The sequence below is a fragment of the Cygnus olor genome, chromosome 1 (genome assembly GCF_009769625.2).
Source record: "Cygnus olor isolate bCygOlo1 chromosome 1, bCygOlo1.pri.v2, whole genome shotgun sequence".
Classification (NCBI taxonomy): domain Eukaryota; kingdom Metazoa; phylum Chordata; class Aves; order Anseriformes; family Anatidae; genus Cygnus; species Cygnus olor.
Window position 1 is genome coordinate 208035781 of NC_049169.1, and position 27945 is coordinate 208063725.

The following is a 27945-nucleotide window of genomic DNA, read 5'->3' on the forward strand; positions in this document are numbered from 1 at the left end:
CACAGATGGGGACGTCCTCATCCCAAATGGGGAAATCCTCATCCCAAATGGGGATATCCCTGTCCCAGAGGGGGACATCCATGTCCCAGATGGGGACATCCCCGTCCAAGATGGGGACGTCCCCATCCAAGAGGGGGACATCCTCATCCAAAATGGGGGCATCCTCATCCTAAATGGGGGCATCCTCATCCTAAACGGGGGCATCCTTGTCCCAGATGGGGACATCCCCATCCCAGATGGGGAAATTCTCATCCCAGATGGGGAAACCCTCATCCCAAATGGGGACATCCTTGTCCCACACGGGGACACCCCCATCCCAGATGCACAAAGCCGCCGCAAGGGTTCCAAGCCACCCCCGGAGGGGAGGAGGGCAAAGTGGATGGGCTTCGGGTGGCTCTGCCGCCTCGTCTCTTGTAACCCACAAGGGATTTCACTGGCTTCTCTGAAGAAAGGCTTTGTAGTTTGTCCTGAAGGTGGGCGGTCATTTCAGGATTCCTCCGCTTAGCCAAGGGCTCCCGCGTCCCCCCGTCGCTCCTGCAGCCGAACCATGCTCGCAATTCACAGGGGAGGGCAGCGAGCGGGGCGGTGGGCTTATTTTTAGAGCTTGTAAGCAAGTGGATCTGTGCGCGATGCTGTGCTCTTCGAGGATCACAAATATTCCCGAACCAAGGTGGGGCGAGGACCCGTCTGCCTCTGCTTGCTGCGCTTCCGTGGGTGCCACCTTCTTCCAGAAAGGTGCGTCCAGCCCTCGGGGGTGAAGAAATGCAATTTGACTTCTCGCACGCAGCAGCTGGAGCAGAAAGCAACAAAGCTGAGGATTTAAAGTGACATTAAAACGGGTTTCTTATTACAAAGATTTCCCGTTCTCATAGCCGGCTCCGGGAATGGGGGCACCTGCAGGTTTGGTACAGGGGGTGCTTGGCTTGGGACAGGGACAGAGACAGACAGAAAGAAGAGAGAGGTGGAGGGAAGAGCTTTTTTTTTGCAGAAATCTCCCTTGGCCATTTCCTCTCCATGGCTGGGGTGACCAGGATTTAGGGATCTGGGGGTCACACTGGAGCTGCTGGCACTGGTGGCTGGGTGCCAGTCTCAGGTGGGTTGGTGCTGGGCACAAAGACCTCGCCTTCTGGAAAACCTGATCCTGAGCTTGAATTAATGAAGGAAAATAAATAATAACGTGGCTGATAGGGGACCAAAGGGGAGGGGAGCCCCTCCCTGGCCAGTGGCATGAGGAAGAGGAGGGAGACCCCATGGGAAAAAAAAGCTGTAGTAGGAGAAATTGGGTAAAAATACAGGCAAAATCCAGTCTTGGGGGTGTAAGGAGGCTGCGGGAACCCACCTCTGTGAGGGACCGGTGGTCCTGAGCTCTTTGGGCCATGGGTAGCGCAGCCCCAGGGGCTGAGCAGAGCCCCAGGAGGGGAGGCTGGGGCCCCCATTTCTGCCGGGCCCCGCAATGGGGTGGATGGAGCAGGGTGGGCTCAGCCCCAGCGTGGGGCTTGGGTCCGTCTGGGACGAGTGTGGGGGGGCTTCGTGTCTCCTGGGTGCCCGGCTGGGGGCAAGGGGGAGAAGATGGGGTGCGGGCGGTGCCGTGGGTGTTAAGCCCAGCTCCTGGAGCACCCCGGGGCAGGATCCGACCCCCGGCCCCGGGCAGTGGATGCAGGGGTTAAAGCGTCTGGCTCCCTACCCTTCCCCCCCCCAAAAAAAAAAAAAAAAAAAAAAAAAAAAAAGAGAAAATTATAATAATAAAAATCAAAAAAATCAAAAAAAGCCACCCTGCGGATCTCCCCCCTCCTCCTAACCCCCCCCCCCCCCCCCCCCCCCCAACCTCCGCCTTTAATACCAACAAACAAACTCCTCGCTCTCCTAAAGGAGGCGCCTTTGATCGGAGCGAGGCGAACCCCGCCGGGCACCGGCACCGGCACCGCCGCACCCCCGGGCACCGGCACCGGGACACCCCCGGGCATCGGGACACCGGCAGCGGGACTTCGGCACCGGGACATCCCGGGACATCCCGGGACATCGGCACCGGGACATCCCCGAGCACCGGGACACCGGCACCGGGACACCCCCGAGCACCGGGACAGCAGCAGCAGCCCCGAGCACCGGCCCCGGGACCCCGTCCCCCCCCCCCCCCCCCCTCCTCCTGCACTCCACCCCCGCCCCCAGCCCCGAGCCACCGCCGCGCAGCGCCCCGGGAGCAGCACCGGGACATCGGGCACCGACACCGAGACACCCCCGGTACCGGCACCGAGACACCCCCGGGAACCGGGACCGGAGCTTCCCCGAGCACCGGCACCGAGGCACCCCCGGGCACCGGCACCGAAGCCCCCCCCGGGCACCGACCGCCGGGCTGCGATGCTTCCCGGTGCGGGCCCCCTCGCCTTCCTCCTCCGGTGCCTGCTGCTCCTCTTCGCCTCCGAGAGCCGAGCCCGGGCTCGTAAGTAGCCCCCTCTCCCCTCCCGCCTGCGTGGCCCCCGCGGTGTCCCTCCGTGCCTCAGTTTCCCCGTCGCCCCCCCCCCCCCCCCCAAAAAAAAAAAAAAGGAGCAGGGGTGCTTCGAGGGCAGGGCTTGGGGACACGGGGCCGTGGGCTGGGTGTCGCGCAGGACAGGGGGCTCATTTGCAGCCCTGCACAGGTCCCGTCCCACCCCGCTGCTTCTGACCTCCGAGAGTGACGGAGGAATGAGCATTTGGGGGAAACGACCCCCCACCACCACCCCAGACCGAAGCTGGGGGCTTTTCTCCTCGCCCACCGCTTGCCCTCTCTCCTGCTTCTGCTCCCAGCGACGATTTGGGATGGGGAAGGGAAGGGAGGCTTGGACGAGATGTCTCGAAGGACTCGCCCAGGTTTTTGAGCAGCCCGGAGGGTGCTGGAGGTGCTGGGCACCCCTGCAGCATCACAAAGCCACCCGAGCGCCGGGCAGCGAGCAGGACCCGTCGCGACCCTACACTTCTTCTCCCCTTTAATCTTCCCAAATCCCAGGAGAGTCCACGGGGCCGGTGGCTGCGGTAGGGTGATTTATGGCTTGCCCGGTGCCAGCGCTGAGTTAGGCTCTCAGCAGAGTTGCCGTCCTGGAGCACGGACCCAAAATGTGGGCGCTGGGTTGCTCGTTTTGGAGGTGGGGGGGGCTGGGGGAAAAGCAGGTGTCCGGCTCGGGATGCGAGTGAGGGGTGTGGGTGCAAGGGGATGGGGCAAAACACAGCGAGGTTTCCAGCCTCTGCTCCTCAGGGCTGTGTGGAGCCCCAGAGGGCAAAATCTGAGTGAGTTTGGGTCCTTTCCCTTCCCTGCTCTTACGAAAATCTGCCGAGCTCGATCCGTGGCATCGTTTTTTTTGCACGATGGGTCTGAGTCCTCGCTCCACCAGGGCTGCGTCAGCCGTGGTACCCACGTTAGGAGGAGGATGGGGACGTTCCCCGAAGGTGACACAGATGCAGGTGAGCTGTTTGCTCTTTGGAGATGGTAGCAGAGCCCCCAGATTGGGCACAAATCGGGGGTTTGCATGAGCAGAACCACCCGGGCACAGTCCTTGGTCCCAGGGGGATCCAGGTGTGTTTGAGGACGGACCCAACCTGGGGGGAAGCGCCGGGGGCTCCGTGGCAATGGTGACAAAGAACTGGGGACTGTGGGATGGGGATGGGGTCGGATTCCCCCTTGCTGGGCTTGGTGGCAAGGTCAGAGCGTGGGCTCTGCTCCTCCACTCACCTCCGCCGCTCGCTGCCTCCTGTTTCACTCGAGGCCAAGCACTTGGGGCAAACGAAGGCAGGAATAAATTAGTTACAAGCGGGCTCATCAGCCAAGAGACCTACAGTGTCTTGGCTAAAAATAGGTGAGAAAGCAGAAAGGCTCGGGCTTCAAGGCAAGTCAGAAAAGAGGAATTTGCCCATAGAAACAGGCTATTTTAGGGGATTTACACTCTCAGCTGAAAAAATATCGGAGGCACAGGTTACTGGGCTGAAAGTGCTGCAGCCCGTCGGCTGTGAGTAATTCAGCGGCAATAGTTTAACGCAACGATGTTTTGGCTGGAGGCATTTAAACACCAGCATCTCTGGAGAGCGCAGGGCAGTGCTTTTCCCCAGGAGCTTGGAAGTTGCTCTTTTCATTTGTTTATCCCGTGGCTTCTGGAGAAAGGGCCTCTGCCTGCCCTGCTTTTAAACTTCGCACCGGGTTTGAATCCAGCACGATGAGGGACGGAGTGCTCCAGGATGGGAGGAACCGGGATGAAAAGCAAAAATCCTGCTGGTGGCCACGGTAAGGGAGAGGCGAGGGCTGCACGCCCTGAGTTGGGCATCCAGGTGTCCCTCCTGGGGAGGAGCAGAGGGAAACGGGGCCTCATCCGCTTCTCCTGTAGCCCCCCGGGGACGCTCTGGGTGCGGGGCTTTCCTTGGCTCCTCTGCCCTGGCCCTGGGCAGCTCAGTGATAATTCACGAGGCTGCGTTTGCAGAGCTTCAGGCACTTCTGGGCTCCCAAAGCCCTGAGAAGAGATGTCCAGCCCAGGGCTGAGTAAGGCAAATGTGTGGGAAGTGATCTGGACATGAGCGGAGACGTTAGGATGCAACATGTCAAGAGCCTGATGTGTTTTAACCAGTCCCTTCGCAGCTAAGTTGCGTTCTAAGCCCTTCATAAATACCGGGCTGTCACGGGAGCGCCTGGACTTTCTGTACCAGACAGTGCTTTTTTTCACTTTATTTATGGCTGCTCTTAAAGCTTGCACTCTGCTTTGCACAAACTGCTCGCCTGGCGTGGCAGGTGCCTGACATCCGAAATGCTGGGGCCAGGAGCCCGTCTGAGACGTGTCCTGCGTGGGGCAGGGCTCTGGGGAACAACGGGGACCACGGGGAGGGGGAAATCCTGCACCAGGGCTGGGGAGAGAGGCACAGAGAGGCATGGGGAGAAGCAAGGTGTCGTGTCTTTGCTGAAACCTGAGGCATTTTTCGGTAGCATCCTTGCTGGGAAAGCTGGGATCCAGAGGGAAACTCCCTGCTGGGGAAACTGAGGCACGGGTCTGGGGGGTGAGCAGAGTGGAGTGGGTTTACCCTCATTTTCTGTGCTTTTGGGTCTTGTGGGTGTTTTTGCCCCTTTCTAGCCATGGTTCAGGCTTTAGACTGTGAGCCCACGCTGGGGATAGGTGCGTGAAGGTGAATGTTTCCCCGGGGATGTCCAACCTGGGATGTAAAAGCTGTTTTTAACCCCCCATGACCCATCGGGATCTTCATCACAGGTCTGGATACCCCACTCTGGGAGCAGGGGGTGTGAGGACGAGGTCTTGCACAGGCACAAGTAAATGCACATACACGTGTGTGGCTTCACCGAGCATCAGTCCTTGTATCCCGAGGGGAGTGAAGTGAGCACAGCTGAGCAAAGGAGGGTTCGGCAGCCGAACGCGGCATTTCGGTAGCGATCACGCGTGAGGATTTAATAGCTCGCTTTGGTTCCTGCTAACAGACCGCAGTGGGGCTCAGCACCAGTGCAGGAGAGCATCTCCCCTGCGTTAGCCCCTGGTGCAGCCGTGGCCAAAGCGTTCAGGCACTGGGATGAGTCGCACTGAGAAACCCACGGGGACGTCCTCGTCCTCCCAGCCTGCTGCTGATGGGGACGCAGTGAACTGGCTCAAACGGCTGTGCACGCTGTGCCAGCATGTCGGGGAGCTTCAAGGGACAGCTGTCATGGACACACAGGCCAAGGGGACTTGTCTGCATCCAGGATCTGTCTCAAAGAGGCATCAGAGCAGTTTTGGTGGCGTGAGGGAGATGTCGGTGGTCACCGCAGGCAGCGCAGGAGGGGGCTCTCCATGCCGTTGGGTTTATTACCTCGCACTGGTGTCTCTAGATGGTCTCATGAAGGTGCAGCTCCAGTGTGTTCAGACAGCATCTCAGAGCCCCCACAACAGCCTAATGTGGTGCTTAAATCTCCTGACAGCCGGAAAATGTCCCTCAATGTCTGTCCTAAGCCTCCCAGGCTTTGCCCCAGGCCGACTGTTTCTTTCTGTCCCTGCCATGGCCAGAGATCACCCCTGTCTTTGCAACAGCCCTCTCTTGCCTCACCCCCTGTCATACTTTCCATCTATCACACACTGTCCTTGCTACCCAGGATGCAATTAATGATAATTAATGATAACTGAAGGTAATTAATGATAATTAGAGTAAACTAGGCCCTGGGCACAGCCTCAAGCATTGCCCGGGGGTGTAGGGCTCCTGCTCCTGGCATGTTCCCCAGCGAGGTGTTGGCAGTGCCTACGGGGGCTCTGCCAAATGCATGGGCACTGTTTGGGGACAGCCCGTGTCAGATCGGTTCCAGACATGAGTGGGGCTGGGCCACTGGCCCTGGATCCCACCTGGGGCATTCAGTGGGTTTAACCAGATGCTCCTCACCCAGAACAGGGCTGGAGACGCCTCAGAAAGCGGCTGGTGGCCAGGGAGGCCTACCACCCATAATGGTGCTCCGAAGGGCGCAGTCCCGTATCAGGGGCTCGTGTATTTGGTCAGCAAGCGGTTGGATGGGGCCTGTTTGTGGATGTTTTCACAATGTGGAGCTCAGTCCTTCCCAAATATGATCCCTGATGCCGTGGGGCCCCCTCCAGGTGTGGGGTTTCCAGGTTTAGGACATCGCGGCCTGGTTGTGCCTTGGAGGTGCATGGAGGAGGATGGCTTCACCTGGATTCTTGGTCCTGCAACCATGAATACGCTCCATGGCCCAGGAGTCCTCCCTGGAAAATGAGAAGCAATGAGAGAAGCCTCACCTGGAGTGCTGTGTCCAGTTCTGGGCTCCCCGGTACAAAAAAGACAGGGATCTCCTGGAAAGAGTCCAGCAGAGGGCCACAAAGATGATACGGGACCTGGAGCATCTCCCCTATGAGGAAAGGCTGAGAGACCTGGGTCTGTTCAGCCTGGAGAAAAGAAGACCGAGAGGGGATCTTAGCAATGTTTACAAATATCTTAAGTGTGGGAGACAGAGGGACATGGCCAACCTCTTTTCAGTGGTCTGTGGGGACAGGACAAGGGGCAATGGCCACAAAACGGAGCCCAGGAAGGTCCGCACCAACATACGAAAGAACTTCTTCCCGGTGAGGGTGACGGAGCACTGGGACAGGCTGCCCAGGGAGGTTGTGGGGTCTCCTTCTCTGGAGATATTTAAGGCCCGTCTGGACGCCTACCTGGGCAACCTGCTCTAGGGAACCTGCTTTGGCAGGGGGGTTGGACCCGATGATCTCTTGAGGTCCCTTCCAACCACTACAATTCTGTGATTCTGGGATTCTGTGAAGTAAAGCAGCACGACTGTTGTGAGCATGCTGTTGCTGAGGACGCAGTAAGCGAGGAGGCTGAAAGGCACGGGAGCGACATGCTGCCACAAATGGCTTTTCACTCTGAGTGAACTGGGAAGATATCCAAGCTTTGACCTCTGAAAATGAAATTATTAGCCTGGCATGGGAAAAAATGATCCAGAGCCTCCAGCTTTTAAGCCTCCTCCTTCCATCCACCCCAGCTTGCTTTTAACCAAACACGTGCGCGCCTCTTGCCAAATAGGCGGCATAGTGCTGCTGAGATGCGGACAAGCGTCTGCTGCTGCCCAGTGCTGCCAGTCGGCTTTAATTTTACCAGCAGGCCCTTTGCAGACATGAATCAGGCTGCTTTCGAGGGCTGGACCCAAACCAGGGCTCCACTTGTGAAAGGCAAGTGATTAAATGTTTGAACGAAGCAGCCAACTGGCATGGGAGCCTGCGAGCCGAGTGGGGCCGTGTCACATGAAGGCAACTTGATTTCTTCACCCTCAGCATAATTCACGAAGATGCTGCAAGCAGGGAAAAATGAAGTCATTTTCTCACCCTTTTGCAAAGTGACGATGAGGGGTTTTTTTAATATTTTTTTTTCTCTCCCTGGTATTTGCGATTTCCAGCCATGCACTCCGCATTTTTGCATGCTTTGCTGTAAGCCGGTGCATGGCCAGGAATATGGGTTTGCTGACTTGTCAGAGGTTTGGAGCATGCTATGAGGACTATGTAGAGACCTGAGCGGCGAAAGAAGAGCGCCCCAGCCTGTCCCTCTGATGTCATCCACCTGAAAATCATTGCAGATCTCCACCTCTCCAGAGGCAGTGCTGGCCCCACCGCACTGAGCTTGGGCCAGGCGGTCTGGACACCTGGTGGCCACCTGCTTGGAAGGTGCAACCTGGAGAAACTCATGCTTGAACCCATCAACTCAACGAGGAGCTTGGAGCTGCTGGCAGACCCCTAGGGTTGCCCTTCCCAGTGGCTGCAGATGACCTGCTTGCTGTAGAGCATCACTCGGCTTCATCCTGAGGATGCTCAGTAGCCTCAGGAGGGACAGCAGCCCACCAAAACGTGTTTGTATGAGGTTTACCTGGTCGGTGGGAGAAATGCTGGCGTTAAGGACGTGACATCTCCAGCTTCGGCGGCGGGAGCTGGGCACAGTGCCTCGGCAAACAGCTGTCTCCCCTCTGCCCTCTCCCCCAGGGCGCCATAAGGTTTTAAAGGCCCATAAATACTTCAGGGAGCGTAAACATCTCAGCTGCCTTCCAACAACGTAATCACCCCAACTACCTCAAATCCCCTCGATGACATAACCTTTTAAATCACCTTCAGTTTTTAGTGGGGCTGTAAGCACTTAAACCACTAATAACACACGGACAGGCGTGTGCTTATTCACAAAAGAGCCTTAGCAGCGGTGCGTCGTTCCAGCTGTTTGGGGCTTGGGGACATGGCACGGGGACAGCCACCAGGCTGTGGTGGAGTTATGGGGTCCAGGTTTGTGTAGGTCTGACCTACATGGGGCTGGAGCTCGACCCTGTAGGGCCAGGTGATGTTTTTTGGTGCAGACATTAAGGATGGCTGAATTGGGCTTTCTGGCCAAAGCCCTGGGTTGTTGGTGGTGATTATGGACCCGCAAGTCCTCAGGACTTGAGGATGGCTTCATCCTGCTGAAGGGCTGGTGTGCAACTTGGAGCTGGGGAGGATTTGCTAGGGGTCTGCTGAGATGTAGGGAGAGGGGGGATCTCCAAAGGGTGTCTTAGTGTTTTAGAGGGACGACTCTAATTTCTGCAAAGGCAGTCCAGCTTGCACAGTAAAGCTGCCCTTTGGTCAGAGGGGTCACAGCCTAAAGAAACACGTCGTGGCAAAAAGATGGATTTTGGGGAATGTCTCCAGGTCTGGGCTGGTGGATGGGATGTGACCGTCAGCTTCTCGGTGATGGCGTGCAGCTACCAATCCGTCCTTGCCCTACTCATCACAGAGGGAGGAGAGCTGTCCCGGGGGCTGTCCCCTTCCTTCTCTCAAGCAGCTTCTCCCCGTTGACTTTCAGGGCCGGATATGTTCTGTGACTTCAGTGGCAAGAAGTACAGCCCAGGCGAGAGCTGGCACCCCTACCTGGAGCCCCAGGGGCTGATGTACTGCATCCGCTGCAGCTGCTCCGAGGTACGTCCTGGGCAGGGTGCCACAAGAGATGAGCAGGGTGCCACCACGTCAGGGCATTACAGGCTGGTTCTGGGGTCTAATTTGACCAGAGAAGCCCCTTCCAGTCCCATGGGGGCATTTGATTAATGTCTTTCCTTTGGATAAAGCCCTGCATGCCCCCGTAGGTGTTGGGTTGACCTCATGAGGGAGCTGTCCCAGCAGTGGTGATGGGCTGTGGATGGAGGTAGCTCTGGGCTCTGATGGGACCATGGGTGGTCTTTGATGATGAGAGATGAGACCGTGAGCTGGCTAGCACCGGGGACTGAGCCGGGGATGGAGACATCCTCGTCCAGGAGGTAATGGGGCCATCATGCAAAATCCTCCTCCTCTGCCCAGCTCCCTAGAGAAAGGCCAAGGAAGGGGTAACTTTGGGAAGCTCTTTCTTTCCTGGTGGGGTAAACATGTAGCTAAAAGAACCGGTTTAATCTCTTCTCAGAATGGGAACACCAGGTGCTATCGGATCCAGTGCCCGGCTCTGCAGTGCGCCAGCCCCGTCACGGACCCCCAGCAGTGCTGCCCGCGGTGTCTCGGTAGGGGAATGTCCCTTGGGAAGGGGATGACGGGAACCAGGGGGAATTGTTTCACATTCAGCAGATCCCACCCCAGAGCTGGCATATGTGGGGCTGTGAGCTCCCAGCGCTTGTAGCTGTGAACAGGGGACAAGAAAACCCCTTATGGGCGTGGGTCACTCCCTGGGGTCATCACACCAGTGCTGGGCCAGGGACACACAACCTCCTTGTCCCCTCCTGGGTTTTCATGCCAAGGAAGCAGGCAGACCTCTAACAAGCTGGGAAACTGAGGCACGGCTTGGGGGTTGCTCACAGTCATGCGGGACATGCCTCGGCTGCCATCAGGGAGCAGCACAGTGGTGCTGGGTCTGGCCTTGCTCAGGAGGTCAGGCAGCAATTACCACTGCCCATATTGCTCTTGCCTCCCCCAAAATATCACTTTGATGTGAAAGGACCCTTTAACAGACAGCTTTCTGCAGCTCCCCCCCATCCTGAGAAGCCTTGTAGGGACAAAATGTCAGTTCACAGCTCAGTGACAAACCAGAAGCTAGCATGTTAACCAGATCATTTGCCTGCAAAATGTGTCGGATGCAGAAAAAAAAAAGAACATTTTTGAAGAATTTGCACAAAATTCTTGAGTTTTTCCCTCCCTTACTTGGGATGACCTCCAACATCAGCCAGAGCCAGATCTAAAGGGCTTCTCCCATGGGTAATTAAATCCCACTAAAAATGAACGACACTTGCCTGGGTTTCACCTTTGTGATGAGCTCAGCATGGTCAGGGCAGCCCCGTTGCCCAAAAGCTTTTGGGGCGTGTAAAAGGTCCTCGTCCTTTGGGGCTGGTCTGGGGGGAACCTGCTGAGTATCTGTGCTGGTAGGAGCTGGCTCTCACCCCGCTGCTCTCTCATCCTCCCTTCCAGAGCCAAACTCCCCCTCTGGCCTCCGGGCGCCTGCCAGGTCCTGCCAGTACAACGGGACGACGTACCAGCAAGGCGAGATGTTCACCACCAGTGAGCTCTTCCCCAGCCGCCAGCCCAACCAGTGTGTGCAGTGCAGCTGCTCCGTAAGCCTCCGGGGAGCCCACGGGAGGTGGGGAGGGCTTGGGGTCTTCTCCTGCATCCCTGCAATGTCCTGCTAGGTTAAAAACCTCTGCTGTGCTGGAGCAGACTGGGGAAAGTAGCCTGAATGTCTGGTCACACCACACTTACTTATTTGCTGGAAATCCCATGGATGGATTCAGGGCTGGCACAGCCAGGGCTCCCTGGGGTGGGCAGGGGGCAAAGCCTTATCTCAGGGGATGGAGACTGGTCTCTGCAGCATCCAGCTGTCCCACCTGCCCCACTGGGACATCTTAAGGCAAAAAGGAGAGCTGGAAGCCTTCCTGCACCTGCACGAAGCCGATGAGTTTGTAGCGAGGGGGATCTGTGAGAGCTCAGCCCGCCTGCAAGGTGACACGGACGTGAGGGGCCAGCTCTTGGGCTTCAGAAGGTCTTGGGATCTTGAGCCTGGCGTGGAGCTGGTGGGGCTGAGCTGAGCTCCAGAAATGATTTGGTGGCTCCCAGCCACTGCTGGGTGCTGGGGGTGGTGGCAGCGAGGTGGGGACATTCGCTGCAAACCCGGCAGTGAGGGATGGCAACGGGCAGGCTCCTGGTGATCTTCATCCCACGTGCTCAGATTTAATCAGAAGCTGAACCCAGGGCTTGAAAAGCATTTGCAGGAGACATCTGCCTTTCACCCTGCATTGCTGTGACCATTGCTTGCCCGTCTTCGGTGCTGGTCCCAATTGGCTTATCTGCTCTGTCCTTCCCGAGGTCTGGAGGCCATCCTGTCACTGTGACGGTGGCTGGGATGATGCTGTGTGGTCCTTAGCATCTATCACTGTGATGGACTGCCTCTCTGCTACCTGTTACCAGCCCTGCAGGGATGTTCCTCCTCCCTGAGCCCCCAGCGATGTCCTGAGATGGGGCTTGGCTCGGCTCTGCCCAGCCCTCTCCCGCGGGCTGGAATGCTGCAGAAACCTGCCGAAAAGCAACAAGCATCACTCAGGGGGCAGGAAGCAGCCTGGCCAGAGGTGATGCTGAAGGTGTGCGGAGCGTAGGCTGCGTGAGCCAGGAGCTGAGTGTCGGGAGATGGCTGGAGGGGTTCCTCCTCCTCGAGAGACAGTGAGGAAGGGCATTAGAAAGTGCTGGACTTGGACGCTGCCATAAAAAAGAGGGTGGCACAGATGTGGCTTTCACTGGTTGTTGTGCAGAGCCTGATGGTTCCAGGCTCCACTGGTCTGTGCTTTGCTTGCAGCAAAGAATTAGTCTGAGCTCAGCCAGAGAAGAAAGAGCAGTGAAAGAACCCAAACCATCTCATTTCTCCATGCCAGGAGCATGCACGTGGTGGTTACCGTCAGCTGATGCTTGCTTCTACTGCAGAGTGTCCACAATACCTGGCACACCTGGCCTGAGCCCTTGGTGTCTGTGTGAGACTGGGAGCAAGGTGCTGGGAGCTAGGTGGCAAGAGCAAGAGCTTACACTTGGAAATTATCAGAGAATCGTGGAATATCCCGAGCTGAACCCACAAGGATCATCGAGTCCAACTCCTACAGCTTTTATGCAGCTTCTGAGGCTGGTTCCACTCTGACTGACCCCAACTGGATGCCAGACCACCTTCTGATGGGGAGAAACACCATGGAAAGAGCCCTCAAATGCAACTGTGAGTGCCCACGTGGCCCTTCTTCCAAGCCCACCATCACCAGGAGCCTGTGGAACTGCTTGTCCCGCTTGGAGGCACTGGCTCTCGCTCAGCCTCTGTTTATTAGGATAACGCCTTGGATACAAAGGGGAAAATAAAAGGATGACTGTGAGCCTTGCAGCAGTGGGGTCTTGCCGGGCTGTGTCTGATGTTGTCAGCTGTTAGAACAGCTGCGGGAACAGCTGGGCTAAACGTCTTTGAAAACCGTCCTGAGACCAGGGCCTCCAGCCTAAATCCTACTTTTTATGACGTGATCTCTCCCGCCCAGGGCAGGTCTTTGCTGTGGCCCACTGGTCAGAAAGAGAAAGGAGAATGTGGTTTCCTGGCCAAGCCCTGCTCCCTGCAGGTCTGGCCCACGTGCAGGTCCCTGAAGGGTTTGGTTGGCAGCGACCTCCACGAGATCCACCAGATTTCTGCTTCCTCTTTGTGTCCCCCGCACGGTGGCTGGGCTTTTTGATGGCAGAAGAAGCTGCTGTGATTTAGATTTTAAGGACATCCTTGGTTGACCTCTTGCTTTCCATTGAGTGAGAGCTTGGTGGCACGTTGGAGAAAATTCCCGTGCGGAGAAGATGGCCGTGCTGCTGGGGTCTGCTGCTGCTGGGCTGCTCAACATCCCCATCAACCCTTCTGCAAAGCAGCAAAACCTCAGCCCTGCAGCTAAAGGTTGCAGATCCGCTGACCGAAATGGGACTGGGATGCACTGAATTCAAGGCTGGCTTTGGCCATGGTTTTCAGCTTCTATCGCTACGGCAAGTGTTTTCCAAAGCAACCACCAAGCCAGTGGAAAAAAGTCTGCACCTGAACGTCCATCCACAGCTCTTGGCCCAGTGCCTTTGTGCTTGCTTCTGGTGTTATTGAATCGCCCTGCGCAGAGGGAGGGCAGAGCTGTGGGGTGGACCTGGCTCTGCGTTCAGCATCGCGATTCCCCTCTCCACCTAACCCCTGCAGGTCCTCGTCCTGGGATCTGTTAGGGAACAGGTTCTTGTGCTGCTCTGAGTTGGTGTTACGGAGTGCTTGCACGTGTGTGGTGGCTGTTTCAGAGCTGGTGGTGCTAACGGTGCCTGAGGGCAAAGCACTACCTACCCCGTGTTGGGATAGGATGTTGGATGAAGAGCACGGCAGGGCAGATTTTCAGCTTTTGGTCATTGGTGATTAGTTATATTGAGGATATTTGGTCATTAGGTGATTAGTGATATTTGAGGATGGACTATTGGGCTGTTGATGATTTCTGCCGGGTCTGCAATTTGAAGTGCTGGCACCCCGATACTGGGGCCATTCAGCTGTGTTTGGACCTTGGTAATGCTGACAATGCATTTTTTTTGCTCCTGTCCCCTAGGAAGGCCAGATTTACTGCGGCTTGGTGACCTGCCCGGAGCTGCTGTGCTCCTCTCCCCTAACGGTGCCAGACTCCTGCTGCCAGGTCTGCAAAGGTAAGGGGGGCCCAGGAGCTGCTCCTGAGCAAGGGATGGGAGCCATGGGGACTACCATGACCTGTCAGGAGCTATTCCAAGCCTCTTAAGCAAGATTTTGGAAACCTCTGCTTTAAATCAGGCCACTCGCTATGTCTGGGTCACACCAGGAAACAAAAGATAAGGGCTGAGTTTTTTTCTCCCATGCTTCCCCTCCCACATGTACCCGTGTCCTGCCTCCCTGCTGCCTGCACGCAGTCCAGGGCTGAGCCCTTTGTCCTGCCACTGCTGCAAAAGATGTGACCTGCATGGAGGGTGATGTCCTCTGGATCACTCGCCCACCAGGATGGACGTGGTTGTATGGACCACGTAGGGATGGTGCATGCTGCTGGTGCTCTAGGGAAGTTTCCAGGACCGTCAGACCCTAGGGAAAACCCCTGTCCCACCTAAATACAGCTTAGCCTTCACTCTCACAGCTCTCCAAGGAAAAGTCATGAATTTCCTGCTGTTTCCCCTAACTCATTTAATACCAGAAATATATATCTGAAGCTGGAAGGCAATGGTGACCCCCTGGCCACGGACACAGAGTGACCTGGGGGTGCCTCCTCCAAGCTCTCCCCTTTTGCAACCTGTAGCCCCAACCCCTAATTTTTTTTAGTTGTTAGGGTTGCTGGCTGCTGCTGAAAAGTCGGCAGAAAACTGGGCTGGGGTTGCCTCCCTGCACTGTGCTGGGCTGACTCTTCTTTATGGTAAAACAAAAGTCTCTGGGTTTTGCAGAATCGCAGACTCTCAGGGCTGGGTGATATATTTAAGACTGTTTAATGACCTCATGAAAAAGACAGACGTTTTAAAATATTTTGGTGGCATCTGTGTGGCCTTGTTGACCTCACCAGCAGCAAAGAGATTGCTCCGAAAGGAGGGGGGACGTTTTGCTCTGGCACAGGCAGCTTTTCAGAAGAGCCCAGGTCCCACAGAAAGCCCTAGGTGAGGGCCAGACAGTGCAACCAGTGTGCACATTGGGAGGACTGGAGTTTGGTCCAGATTGGGTTGGTTGTGGGACACCAAGCAAACCACTTTTATGGAGCTGTGGGCACCACCAGAGCTTCCCTTGCACTTGGTGCCATCTGCTCAGTGTTTCATGAGGAACGTCTTTGAATCTCTTTTTAATGCCAGATCATCCCCATCACCTCGTACTCAACCTCTGGGGTATTTCCATGCCACCTAATTTCAGAAGGCTACAAGGCCAAGTCTTTTTCAGAGCTGAGCTCTCATTAACCATCAGTGGGGATAAAAGGGTTTTGGCGTGTGACATAGAGAAGCCATTTGCTTTGAATGTTGTGAATTGCATATTCAAAGCTCCTCTCACCCCAGAGCTCTCAGGGATCCAGCACCCTGCAGAGAGCTGCTTTTATTCAGCTGGACCCCAGAGAACAAACCCTCATCCAGCCCTGCTGCATTTCACTGGACAATGTTGTTTCCTTGCAGATGGCTCATACGAGAAGTCCGCGGAAGAGGAACCCCTGCAGTTAAACAGAGGTGTTGTACGTGACCTTTGCATTTTCAAACTCAGAGCACTGCTTCTAACAGTCCCATTATACAGCTCAAAAAAAGCTGTTTGCCCTTGGCCATAGTATTCTACAAAGAAAAAAAAAAACAGCCCATAGTAGCTCTACGAGGGTGGCCAGTTCCTTGGGCAGCAGAACCACTGACACTTGCTTTGCAGTTGAGTCGTGCTTGGGTGACTTTAGGTGAGGGCTATCAGCACGGGCTGAGACCTGAGAGCACCAGGTGAGGACTCTTGGCTTCTCCTCTGGAGCATCTCTGATGTCTTTGGAAGAGCAAAAGGCCTGCGGGAACTGGAAATCTTTGGCACTTCTCCTCTTCCTTGGCCAGTGGGTTAAAAGAGTTGAGAACAGAGAAGATTCAGAGGTGACTAACAGCCAGATATGACCCTTGCCCGTGGAGTCAGGTGGCCCAAATCTCTCTCCGGGGGATTTTGCTCCAGATGTTGTTTTACTTCTCTTCCCCCTGGGCTCAGGGGTGTGTGCCCCTGGTAGTAGCTCCCCCAGAGCAGCCAGCACTGGAGCTGGCCACGAGCGTTCCTTTCCCAGGCTGTTTGTATCAGCAGCCCCAGCAAGGAAAAAGTGACTCCCTGGCTGCTGAGGGTTGATTCAGGGTGACATTTCGGAGCTGGGCAGCCCACGCCAGGTCTGTGGGATTAGGTCACTTACAGCTCCTGGCCCTTCCCTTTTCCATACTGCTGGGTGAACTGCCAGCATCACACCTCCACCACCTATAAAACCTCCAAAATAGGCACAAGGGGACCCTTTGTGCTGCGTGTCTTGTCCCAGCGTTTTGCTCTTGGAAGCCTGGGATGTTCCAGGGGTTTTGCTCCTGCTGGCTGGCAGCTCCTCACCAGTGCTCGTGGTGCCAGCCAGGTGAGAGGGCAGGATACAGCCCGTCCTCACCTCGCTGATCCTGGGTAGGTCGTGCTGATGCCAATCCTCAGCTGTCCAGCGAGTGTCTAGAATAGCCCAGCACATTTCCCTGCCTGTGTTAGGACCCCAGATGTCTCCCTGAGGGTGCTGCGTTGGGCTTTGGGTGCTGCCCCGATGAGGGAGGTGATCCACATGCAGCCTAGGAGGTCACCAGCATGGGGCATTGGCACAAACTGCTCAGGACCCTTTAGATGGCAGGCACTGAGATGGCTCCGGGGTTGTTGCTCATCCCTGCAGTCCCTGAACATTCCCATCCTGATGGAGAGCATGCAGGACACTATGTGCCTTTCTCCAGCACAGCCTGGGTCTGAGTCCCCCTGTTTTCTCTGACTGTTCCCAGAGGCACTCGCAAGACCAGTGCTCGGGGGAAGCGATGGGCAGGAAGCCCCTCGGAGCCACCGCGTCCACCGTTCTCAGCTCCTCCCTGGAGTTCATTCCCAGGAGCTTCAAACCCAAGGGGGGAGGTGGCACCACCGTGAAGATCGTCTTGAAGGAGAAGCACAAGAAAGGTAAGGGATGGAGGGGCCAGGTGCTCTGTACGTTGCCGGAGTTGACTTCTCCAGGACTCGGGACCCCAGGGAAGCTATTTCAGCAGCAGGTTTCCACCACTGACTATCACCTCCCTCTCCTCCACAACCAACCTCACCCAGCCATCTCAGCCCTGGTGGCCCAGACCCTGGGCCCACAACCCCTTGTCTGGATGAATCCCCCAACCACAGGACTGGGAGAAGGTCGGTCCTTGGTGTGTTTTGGAGACCTGGGACCTGGGAATGGAGGTGGTCAGCTGGAAGACCTCACGTGGTCCTTCCAGGCCCCCCTGATGCAGAAGGACAGGGGGGTCCTCCTTGCACCTACCTTCAATGTGCTGGGTCTGTCCTGGGGCCATTGTTGTCCCCCTGAAGGGGAGAGCAGAAAGGCAAGAGGGGGAGACAACCGCATGGGGACAAAGGCGAGAAGACAGGTCCCTTCTCCCCCTGGGGGCTCTCCAACCACTGTGCCTCCAGAAGGGCTCTTTCCAACCCTTGGAGATGAAGCCCTGGAGGAAAGCTTTGGGACCTCCAAAAATTTGCATGGAAAAGTCAGCAGGTGGCACTCTTTGCTGTGCTTGCTGCTGGCGATGGCCTTGGAGGGACCCTGGCCTCACAGAAGCCAGGAGACAGGTGAGGTCCTGCCCGCAGCTGCCCCTCACCTCCCCCGGGGAGCTCGGCCCCAGCAGCCTCCACCTCCTGGAGCCTCGTCCCCTGGTCCTGGGGCACCTGGGGCACCTCCTGGTTGGGGTGGCCCACCGTGCCCGCTGCACGCGGGTGTGCTGCTGGTGGGCACAAACATTTGGGAGGCTGTGAAACGTGGAGAGCTCCAGCAGACCTCGGGCATGCCAAGAGGAGGAGGATTTACTTCCACGGGCGTCAGGCTCTTCTCTCTGTCTCCTCCAGCTTGTGTTTACAACGGGAAGACCTACTCCCACGGGGAAGTGTGGCACCCCGTCTTCCGGCTCTACGGCCTCCTGCCCTGCATCCTGTGCACTTGCAGGGACGGTGTCCAGGACTGCCAGAAGATCTCGTGCCCCAAGGAGTATCCCTGTGACTATCCCGAGAAAGTGGATGGGAAATGCTGTAAAATATGTCCAGGTACGTGGAATCCCACCTGCTCCTGCTGCCGTCTTCTGTTTCCTTCCTGTAGCTGTGGTTGAAAGCCCTGGGCGTGGAGGTGGGGAGGGTTTCACGTCACTGGAGGCTTGAATTCATGCTGGGTGAGCAGGTTCGGCAGGACAAGCACTGAAATAAGGGCTGTCCTGTCCTGGAGGACTGCCCCAAGGTGAGGGAACTGCACTGATCCCAAAAGGTCGTGTGCGTTGGGTGGCTGTAGTCTGCAGAAAGATGCCTGAAGAGGTGCATGCTAGCAGTCTTCAGACAGGTAGATGGTGCCCCAGGCCTCCAGCTGGGACACGAAGTCACGGGATTAAATTGTGGCAGCTGAAAAAATGCAGGTTGGAAATTAGAAGGAGATTCTCCAGGTACGGGGTGTCTGTGGCACCCGTGGTTTGGTCTGAATTGGGGTTAAATTCCTCATCCCTGGAAGGAATGGGTTACACACAGCTGTTGGGGTGTACCAGGAGGGACCAGGCTGGTTGGGACACGGTGAGGAGGACCTCTTTTTTTCATATTCAATGGGTTTTGGGTCTCTCAGGGGCTTCTGGGTCTTTGGAAAGCCGTTCACCTGCAAGCACAGACCTGGAAAAGATAGATAAGGGCATCAGATCTTCTCCTGCTCCCACTGGAAAATGTTTTCCAGGTTATCCCTCTCCATTCTATGATTCAGCGTTGGATGTTTAGATGATGGACCACCCACTGCTTCCCTAGAGAGTCTAGAGAGCCCTGAGCCTCCCTGAGCCTGATTTCAGATGCAGCAATTGCTGGGTCATCTTTGATGAGCTCCTTCAGGGTGGTTTCATGGAGGGGTCTCTCCAGGGAGAGCAAGCAAAGGACGTTATCACATTAAGGAATGGGGGCAAACAGGCTGCAAAATAATTTCAGCTGGGATTTTTAAGGTTTTCCTTCTGCCAAGCAGGGAGGTGCTGGGACGGCCTCCCCTGGGGAGCGAAGGGCAGAAGCTCAGCTTGTTTTAATAAGGTTTTTGATATGTTTATGAGCAGGATTTATGACATGGTGCCTGGTGGGAATGGGATGTGATGACTGAGCAGAGCCCTTCCAGTCTTGCATTCCCATTATAGCAGGTCTCTCCGGTTTAAAGTCTACAGCTTTCTCTGCTGGGATCGTCTGCTCTTCAGTCTTCATTTATTTCCAGTTAAACACTCTGACCCAGCCAAAACGATTTTTTTTCTTGCTTTCCAGTACTCACAGATAGCAATCACACACACACACCCCCCTGCTCAGCCAAGTTACATGCTTGTCCCTTGCTTCACTGCACGGCGGTTTCGCCCGTCTTCTAATTCCAGGCACTTTCCATGACTGTCCTTCTCGTGCTCCTTTGTACGCAGAAGCTTGGAGAGAAACACCGACTGCTTTCTGTTTGCAAAAGGGGAATTGCTGCGATGCACTGGGCAAACCATCACCACTACTGGGGAGAAACCTAGCAGCCAGGACACCTTGGTCTTTATTCCTCCTCCTCGACGTGCTGCACGCCGTTGGCCATCGAGTGGCTCTGGTGTGAAGCTCCGAGGTTGTTAAACACCTCTTGTACCTGCGAGAGCATTTGGATCCTTATCACTAGTGGATGTGGGGCTGCCTCGAGCCACGCAGCAAGCAGCCCTGGAGGGGGAGAGGTTTGGTGGTCTGGGATGGAGACCCTGCACCCAGATACTGTGGTTGTCCTGCTTCGGGTCACGCTGAGGTTGTAGGGTTGAACTCTTATCTTCTTTTTGCTGAAAAAGTCCCGCTTTGCATCCCGTTAAATTGGGATTTCCATCCCCTCTCCCCTGGTGTATGCGAGGAGCGGCTCAGGACCACCCCAGAAAGCGTGGGGAGAGCAGAATCGGGCCTAAAATAACCGTCCTACTAAAATAAACCCCACGCGTCTATTTATAGCCAAACTTTCTTTCGAGTAGTGTGAAAAGCTTCAGCATCCAAAATGACTGGGATAACAAGGCTAAATTCAGCTGAGCCGAGCTCCTCTGCGTTCCAAGGACCACAACCAAAGGCAATAAATCTCCTTCCAAAACCATGGGGGATTCTTAATTACTCCAGAAGCAACAACAACAAGAAAATTAGCAGCTCTTCTTCACCAGGGGTGTTGAAGAAATCCCCCTGGGGTCCCGGCGGTGGTCTCTGGGGCCGAAGGAGCTCAGCGTGGGCACGGAGAGGGGGCTGGGGCTGGGGCTGAGCCCACCCGCGGGGCTGGGACGGGCGCTGTGCCCAGGCAGCCCAGCCACAGCCCTGGCTCCCGTGCTGCGGGCTCGTCCCTCTCCGCTTCGCTGACGTTGCTTCTCCGGGATGGGAGCGAGACGGGGAGCGGGGAACCCAGCCTGGGCTGCGCTGCGTGGCGATGGCACCAAGCTCCCCATGGTGGGTTTGGGGGATCCAGGCAAAGCAAAGCACCCTGCCCCGTCCCTGCTGGTGTAGGGGCTGCCAAAACCAAGGGGAATATTGGGGTGAGCAGGTCTACGGACCCTTTATCAATGTCGCCCTTTGCTTCCAGTCCTGGTGCAGGTGCTCTGGGGCTGCCAGGATCCCAACCCAGCTCTGAGCCATCTCCCAGCTCTGGGGAGCAAGGCTGTGTCCCACACCATCAGACACAACAAGGTGCCACCTCTGGGTGCTGAGATGGCCTCTTCCAACCTCCTTCCTGCCCCTCTGCATGGCCCTATTTAATAAACTCTGCTCTTCTTTGTCCCCAGAAACCAGAGTCAAACCCACCGATGAAATCGTCACTACCCAATGCGGCAAGAACCCCAACCGCGTCCTGGTGTACATGTTTGTGCCACCGAGCTCCGAGACCTCCAAGGAGGTCCTGAGGACAATCGCAATCGAGAAGGAGCCCTCTGAAGAGGTGGAAATCTATAACTGGAAGCTGATTAAAGGTGAGTCCCGTAACAAAACCAGCCAGCAATGGCGAAAGTGCGTGCAGAAATGTGGTGCTTTCCAAGCTTTGTTCAACTTTTCAGGCTTTTTCGAGTGGTGCTCCAGACCTCGTGTAGTGAGTCGAAACCTGCTGACAGCAGGCTGGCGTTTCTAACTCTCCCTTTCACACTCTCTTGCTGTCACTGCATGCAGACCAGGGCTTGGAAACCACTCTTGGTCCCAGTGTACCCAGTGGCACGCTGTAACACTACCCGGAGGCACAGCACGTGGGCAAACAAGGCGGGGGCTGTGGGGCCGTTCCTCAAAACCTGCCTGCTTCCATGCCAAACATACACGGAAAACAAACAAGCCAAAAAACTCTGGTCACTCTGTAGTTTTTGCTTTTGCTCTTTCTTTTTCCCGGTCCTCCTACTGCTGGGAACAAAGCTTGTAGCGCTTCCACAAAATGCATGCAGGGACGATGAGTTTCCCCAGCCTGCTTTTGGGACAGGTGGATTTGGACCCTTTGGTTGGTGTGTCCTCCAGTAGTCAAAGCAGAGCACATAATCCGTGAAGTGACACCGATCTCCCCACACATCCAGCTGTGCAACACCCTTATGGACCAGAGGCGCCTGTCTCCACCCAAGATGCTTGGTCCAGTAGACATTTGCGTTTGGTTTCTGGGTGCCCAAAGCAAGACCCAACCCTGAGCCTCCATTGGACGTACTCTACCCCTTGCAAAACCTTGGGCACTCGAGGTCAGTTGCGCCCTACCTATGGATACAGCACCCCTTGGTCCATGGAGCTGGGTGTCTCGTGGACCTCTGTGAGCAGATATTCTGGTCTCCTGGGTGTGTTCTTGTCTCACCTCTCTCCCAGAAGAGTCCTCAGCCCCCTGGGGCTGGTCTCCCAGCCGCCTAGGATGGATGCGTGGGCACATGTGGGTAGCAGTCAGAGAAACCACCTCCAGAGATGGAGCCGTGGCCGTCACCATGTTTCCATCCTCCCCCTGCCATCCTCCATCCTGCACGGTGCCCCTCTCCCCGTCCCCCCCCCACCGCGGCGAAGCCTCCCTCACAATGGCACCTTGTAGCTGGAGGACAGCTCTGAGCCTGCACTGTCTGGGCCCCACCGTTTCCTCTCCTCGCTGCTTGGCAGAGGTCACCACCCAAACCTTCTTGCCACCTTCCGAGGCCAAAAGCTTCGCGTCTGCACGGAGCTCCCGAGCCCTGCCAGCCAAGGACAGGGGAGGCCCTTGTCCCCGAGGCCAACACAGCTCTTTTGCTTGGCAGAGGGAAGTGTTACTATTGGGAAAGAGCATGAGCTCAGTCACATATGGATTCCACCTCTCCATGGTCCATCACTCTACCAACAGAGCAGCGTGTGTGGAGAAAAGAGCCTGCAAGGCACGCCTGGAGCCCGTCCATCTGCCTTTGTACGGGCTCACCAAACCTACGTGGCCTCCTCCGTTCCCGTGCTGGGACGGTGCCTCCACAGGGCAGGACTCAGCAGGAGAAGCGGGCAGCAACGTCCAGCCCAAAGCTTTGCCCAGCTCGCACGGGTCATGGTGGGGGCTCCCCCGCATTTTTAGGGGTCTGGATGGCTTGGGGGTTTTGAAAATTGACTTTCTGATGTTTTGGAGAAGGAATTAAAAGGAGAAGACAAAAAAGGAATGGATGGGATCGGCGTGGTTCAGAGGCTCTGTTGTCTGCTGCCTCGTGGATGCCTGGGCTGTACGAGGAGGTAAAAAACCCCAGGACCTCTTTCCTGGGTTTACCCTGCCAGGCTGTGCATTAGACGATGCCCAAAAGATTCCTTTCTGTCCTAAAACCCTGCAGCTCCAGGACCACCAGCAATCTCCTCTGTTTCACCACACCGGTGTGCCCTCACGCCTGGGCTGCAGAGGACCTGTGGCATCCGGACCAGCCACCCATGTGCACTTCTGGCGTGAGCTTGAAGGTCTCCTGTCACGGAAACTCTGGGGTCCAGAGCCACAAACTCTTTCTGTAGGGAAATCTTTTCCTGACACACAGCCTCCCTGCAGCTCAAGCTCTTCCCATTCGCTCTGCGTTGGGTAAGAAGCAGACTCCTTTCCCCTGATGCATTTGAAGATGCCATCAGCTCCTGCCTTTGTCCTCTCTTACACAGCTCCAGGTTTTTCAGTCTTCCCTTGATGTCAGCAATTTCTGGTCCTTTGGTCCTTCCCATAGCTCTGCTCCAGGCTCCCTCTGTGTCTTTCTTAAGTGCAGAGCCCAAAACAGAGTGCAGGGCTCTGAGCAAAGGTCTCCCCTCTGCGTCCTGCTGGGGTGGGTCTCACACAAGTGCACCCACGTCTCCATCCACCTGCTGATGCTCTCGGGTCCGTGTTCTCCCTGGGGACATTTCGGAGGTCTGTAGTGCACGGACATGGTTTGTATCAGCACAATTTGGGTGTAGCAAGACGTTTGCCTACCAGGCATCGCAGCTCCCTCAAGCAGATCACTTTATTTACCATCTTCTCTGGCTCAGCCACAGGTTTCCTGTTTGCCTCCAGCACATGGGCGAGGACGCTGCCTGGTGTTTCTCTAAGGCTGATCCCTTGAGAACCCCGTAGAAATACCCACTTTGTTCATGGCTTAGCAAGTCCTGACACCAGTTTCCTGAGACTTCCCTCCCAGCCTGGCACGACGTGCCGCGTTTCTGCAGTCACGGTGGTCCCCACGTGGCCAGCAGAGAGAGGCATCAACAACTTGTCCCATCCACGCATTTTAGGATGGGCAGAACACCTCTGTCGAAGAGCCTGTCTCTCCCCTGCATCTCCAAAATTAGCAAGGATGGATTTCTGCCTCGGAGACGGTCTGGTCATTCATTCATTCCTTGTGCTCCCTGATACTGGAATCTGTCTGGGTTTGGTCCTGAGGCAGGACGTAGAGCACCAAGAAGGGTGGCGAGTGCCGGACAGCCCCAGCGCCTCTCTCCGTCTCATCCCCCATGAGCCAGGGTCTTTGGACAGCTTCTGCTGGCTCTGAAATGGCACCGTCCAGCCGTCACCACCCCAAGTGCTCTCGTTGTTCACCAGCTCCATCCCGTGCTGGTTTTTCCATGGGCGGTGGGCTATTCTTATCCGCGCCGCCTCGCGCTCTCCGTGCGGGTGCTGGCTCGACGTCCGCATTCCTCCGCAGCTCCCCAGCTCCTGGCGTTTGTCAGCAGTGACCATCCAGCGGCCAAAGGTCTCAGCCAGCTCTCCGGGGGCTCTCGGGTGAAAATTATCTAGGTCGGTTGATTAAAAGATGTTTATCTCTTGCGGCTTTTGTTTAAAATAGCCTCCTGGTTACTAATGTACTGGAAAGTGCTTCATCAGCCACGGGGGCTACAAGCACACCCTCCTGCTCCTTTCTAAGTATAGACCAGGAGGATTTATTGAACACTTGTGCCTTCCTTGCGTCATTAACAGTTTTATTATCCCCATCCAGTATCTTCTTTTGTTACTGGTAGGACTTCTTTTCCTGACCCACTCAAAGGACTTATTAATAGTCCAACCAGCCACATATTTCTCCCGCTGTACTTAACTTCCTGTACTAATTTTCCACAGCCCACAACATCTCGTTTATACACATCGCTCGTCGGTTCCCAGTCGTTACATACCCTTTCCATGTGTAATTGCTGCTGGGAAGAGGGAAGGTCTCTTACCCAAACAAGGGGACCACGCCGCCCCCGACGCCGGTGAGATGCTGGGCGCACGGGAAGAGGCTGGGCGAGACGTGGGGAAGGATGCGCCAGGCATACCTGCCCCCTTTGTCATGCCTGCAGGCGAAGAGGAATATCACGAGCCCTAATCCCACGGAAAGGTCGCTTCCGTTGCTAAATGCACGCTCTGGTTTCCTCAGGTCAGACCTCTGACTCAGGCACCCCCCCCAGCGGGACGGTGCTGGCGCGGGCAGAACCATCCGTCTGCGCTGAGGTCAGTCCTGATTTCCTGTCCTGGAGGAATTTCAGGGCTGGGGGCAAAGGAATGGAAAATCCTTGGTGCTGGCTGCTTCAAGGAAAGGGAAGCACCCGGGGATGGAGAGGGCTCTGCGGTGCCCCCATGGGTGGGGACTGGGGGAGAGCGAGCAGAGAGGAAGGGGACCTGGGATCCTGTTGATCCCACCTTAATTTCCCTGGTGGTTTGGGGGAGATCAGAGCTTCTCCAGGGCGAGATATTTTCCAGAGCAACGAAGTCTTATTGGTTCCACCTGCTCCATGGTGTCGTAACGCCGTATTCCGATTTGGTGAGTAATCGCTGTTTGGAAATCAGATTGCTGCCAGCCCCGCGCTGGACATCCCAAACTCCCAGCAGGTTTTGGTGGCAGGACCCTGTTGCATCCCTGGTGCCTCTGTCCCTTGGCTGCGCATCTCAGGAGGGCGAGATGTGCATCTCTTCATCAAATCCCAGCTGGTCCTCACTGTCTGATGCCCCGTGTTTCCCGCTGCAGGGATATTTCACTTGATCCAGACCAAGAAGATCAGCAAACAGGAATTCAAGCAAGAAGCGCAGAACTTCAGGCTGATCACCAGGACGAACGAAGGTAGAGAAAGAACCCCCCCCCCACCCCCGTCCCCCCATCCCCCCTCCTGCCTGGCCCCAGCACCCCGAGCTCTGCTGACGTGCGCTGGCCGTGCCACCAAGGCTGCCCAAACGCCGGCACGGCGCGGGATCGAGCATCGGGGAGAAGATTTGTGCAAACCCAACGGGGCCAGGGCTGAGCTCCCTTCACATGCGGAGCCTGCACTCCTGGTCAGCGGTCACATTTTCACTTTATGGCATTGGAAAGGGCAGCCAGCTTTCTAAAAGTGGACGCACGCTTGTGAAATCCAAAGGCTACATCTCTCCAAAGCCCGTAAAACTGTTTGATTTTTTTATATCTAATCCATCTGGCATTACGGGGGAGAAAAAAAAAATGATGCAAAGGATTTGAAAGAAAACAAACTCTGAAATACCTTTAAAAATCATTCTTAATGGTCTTGGATGTGCGTAAATGTTACAAAAAGCAGGAATGCCAGTGCACATGCCGAGAGTGCCTGTGCAGAGCAAAACTGCCGTGTTATTTCCCTCTGGCTGCCTTTTCTCCTGGGCTGGATTAGAGTTTAATGGGTCAGGCTGGGATCGAGCCCACTCCCGCATTGCTCAGCATCCATGGGTTGGGGTCTTGGGTTGAACCAGCACACCCAGTGCCTCTGGCTGGGGCAGGTGGGGATTTATTTTTGCCTCCAACCCATTTGTGACAACACCTCTTGGCCAAGCCCTGGGGGATTTTCAAGCCCCTGCTCCCAGGTTGGGCTTCGCACCAGGATGGGGTCTCTGGCAAGTGCCTCAGTTTCCCGTGATGAATAACCCTGTTGGGAAACCGTCCCTCTGCTGCCACCGCAGATTCTCGGAAAGCACTCCGGGGATTTCTCCACCACAGGAGGTTCATTCAGGCAGAAAATATGCCCCCAGGGATGGCTACGTTTGGGCTGTGTAATTCTCGCTGGGATTACATGGGGGCGACCACCTGGAGGGGATGCAAAGAAGGCTCTGAGCCTCCTCCAGCATCTCTGGGGTTGAGGGGGGTACATGGGAATGCTGGGGTTTAGGGGGAGCGAGGAGAGGGGCTGGGGGCTTGGTGCCTCTTTGTGGGGGGATGCGTTTACTTTGGAGGGAGTTTGCAGCCCACTGGTGGTGCTGAGGGGGGACCTGGGGGTTTCTCCTCCTTTTTCAGCTGCATCTTCCCCACTGCAGGTCATTGCAAAGTCCTGCACGAAGAGTTAAGGCTCTTAATGGGCTGGCATCAGAAAAACGAGTGTAAATGTGTGGTTTTTTTTGAGCAATACCCCAAAGAAATGGGGCTGACAGCTATTGCCCCGTGCCAGCAAGGGGGGCAGAGAAGCACACCCACCCATGGTCCACAAATCATGAATTTTGGCTTTCTGAAGAAGAGTCAGAGGACAAACAAAACCCTTCTCTCCCTGAAATAAAGGGGCTCACCCTAACCCCGGCCATGCTGGGGGGCCGCTCGCCTGCTGCATTAACTGGCCATGAGTTGGATCTGGCCTTCTGCGCTCCGGCTAAAACACGTGTGGAGGAGGAAGAGGGTGTTGTCCCCATTTCAGAAGGTGCTGCTTTTCTTTTGAGAAAAGACCTCTGAGGGTGGGTGCTAATGAGTGTCCTTCTCTTCTCATCCAGGTCACTGGAACATCTTCCGAGCCCAGACGTCAGAGCTGACGATGACAGAGAGTCCAGAGAAAGAAACAAAGAACTTGTAAAAGAGAAACTTTAACCTAGCTATTGATTTATCTACACCCACACACACATACACACCTACCCATATATACGAAAAAAACTCGCATTATTAAATAGACTGGCACAGCAATAAGAGGTACACTAGTGTAAATGACAGCAACTCCAGCAGAGGAACCGAACCGAACCGATGCCACCACGTCCGCGCCGAAGCCCGGCCACCGCTATGGATGTGTCACCCTTTGGCGTGCTCCAGGGGAGAGCAGACATGGCCATCGCCATCCCCTGCTGCCAAAAGTGCTGGGTGTGCAGCGGGAGAGGCAGCAGAGGGAGGCCTGGTGCAATGTGAAGAGAGGAGGAATTCCTGAGGAGCATCAGGAGCTAGCAGCCAAGCAGGAGAAGACCCTGCTCGGTACCACTGCCGGTGTAAAGGTGACCTGCAAGGAGAGAAAAAAAACTCCCTGCCTCCTTTCTTGGAGGCCCTGTGAGCTGCAAAGGGTTTCTTTGGTTGAATATCCTCCACAGAGTAGTTCCTGAAAAGTCTTTTCTCCTCTGTTTCAACTGGGAGAATTTTG

General features: G+C 55.9%; 1 protein-coding gene across 2 annotated transcripts; it reads left to right on the top strand.

The window, feature by feature from the left end:
• Nucleotides 1-1870: 1870 nt before the first annotated feature.
• On the top strand, nt 1871-27453 carry CHRDL2 (chordin like 2). Of its 2 annotated transcripts, none has more exons than XM_040531682.1 (11): nt 1871-2437; nt 9310-9422; nt 9898-9991; nt 10890-11032; nt 14045-14138; nt 15603-15658; nt 16956-17124; nt 18049-18243; nt 20970-21152; nt 25587-25679; nt 27317-27453. In XM_040531682.1, exons 1-11 carry the CDS (start codon nt 2356-2358, stop codon nt 27394-27396), a joined length of 1302 nt encoding a protein of 433 aa, XP_040387616.1. In that variant the 5' UTR covers nt 1871-2355; the 3' UTR covers nt 27397-27453. The 2 variants fall into 2 exon arrangements, with proteins under 2 accessions (XP_040387616.1, XP_040387707.1); XM_040531773.1 differs by lacking the exon at nt 1871-2437 and adding an exon at nt 4033-4246.
• Nucleotides 27454-27945: the final 492 nt, after the last annotated feature.

Coding starts and splice junctions, on each gene's coding strand:
- CHRDL2 (XM_040531682.1), top strand. CDS start 2,356: ATGCTTCCCGGTGCGGGCCCCCTCGCCTTCCTCCTCCGGTGCCTGCTG. Junction 11,033..14,044: donor GTGTGCAGTGCAGCTGCTCC/GTAAGCCTCCGG, acceptor CCTGTCCCCTAG/GAAGGCCAGATTTACTGCGG. Junction 15,659..16,955: donor TGCAGTTAAACAGAGGTGTT/GTACGTGACCTT, acceptor GACTGTTCCCAG/AGGCACTCGCAAGACCAGTG.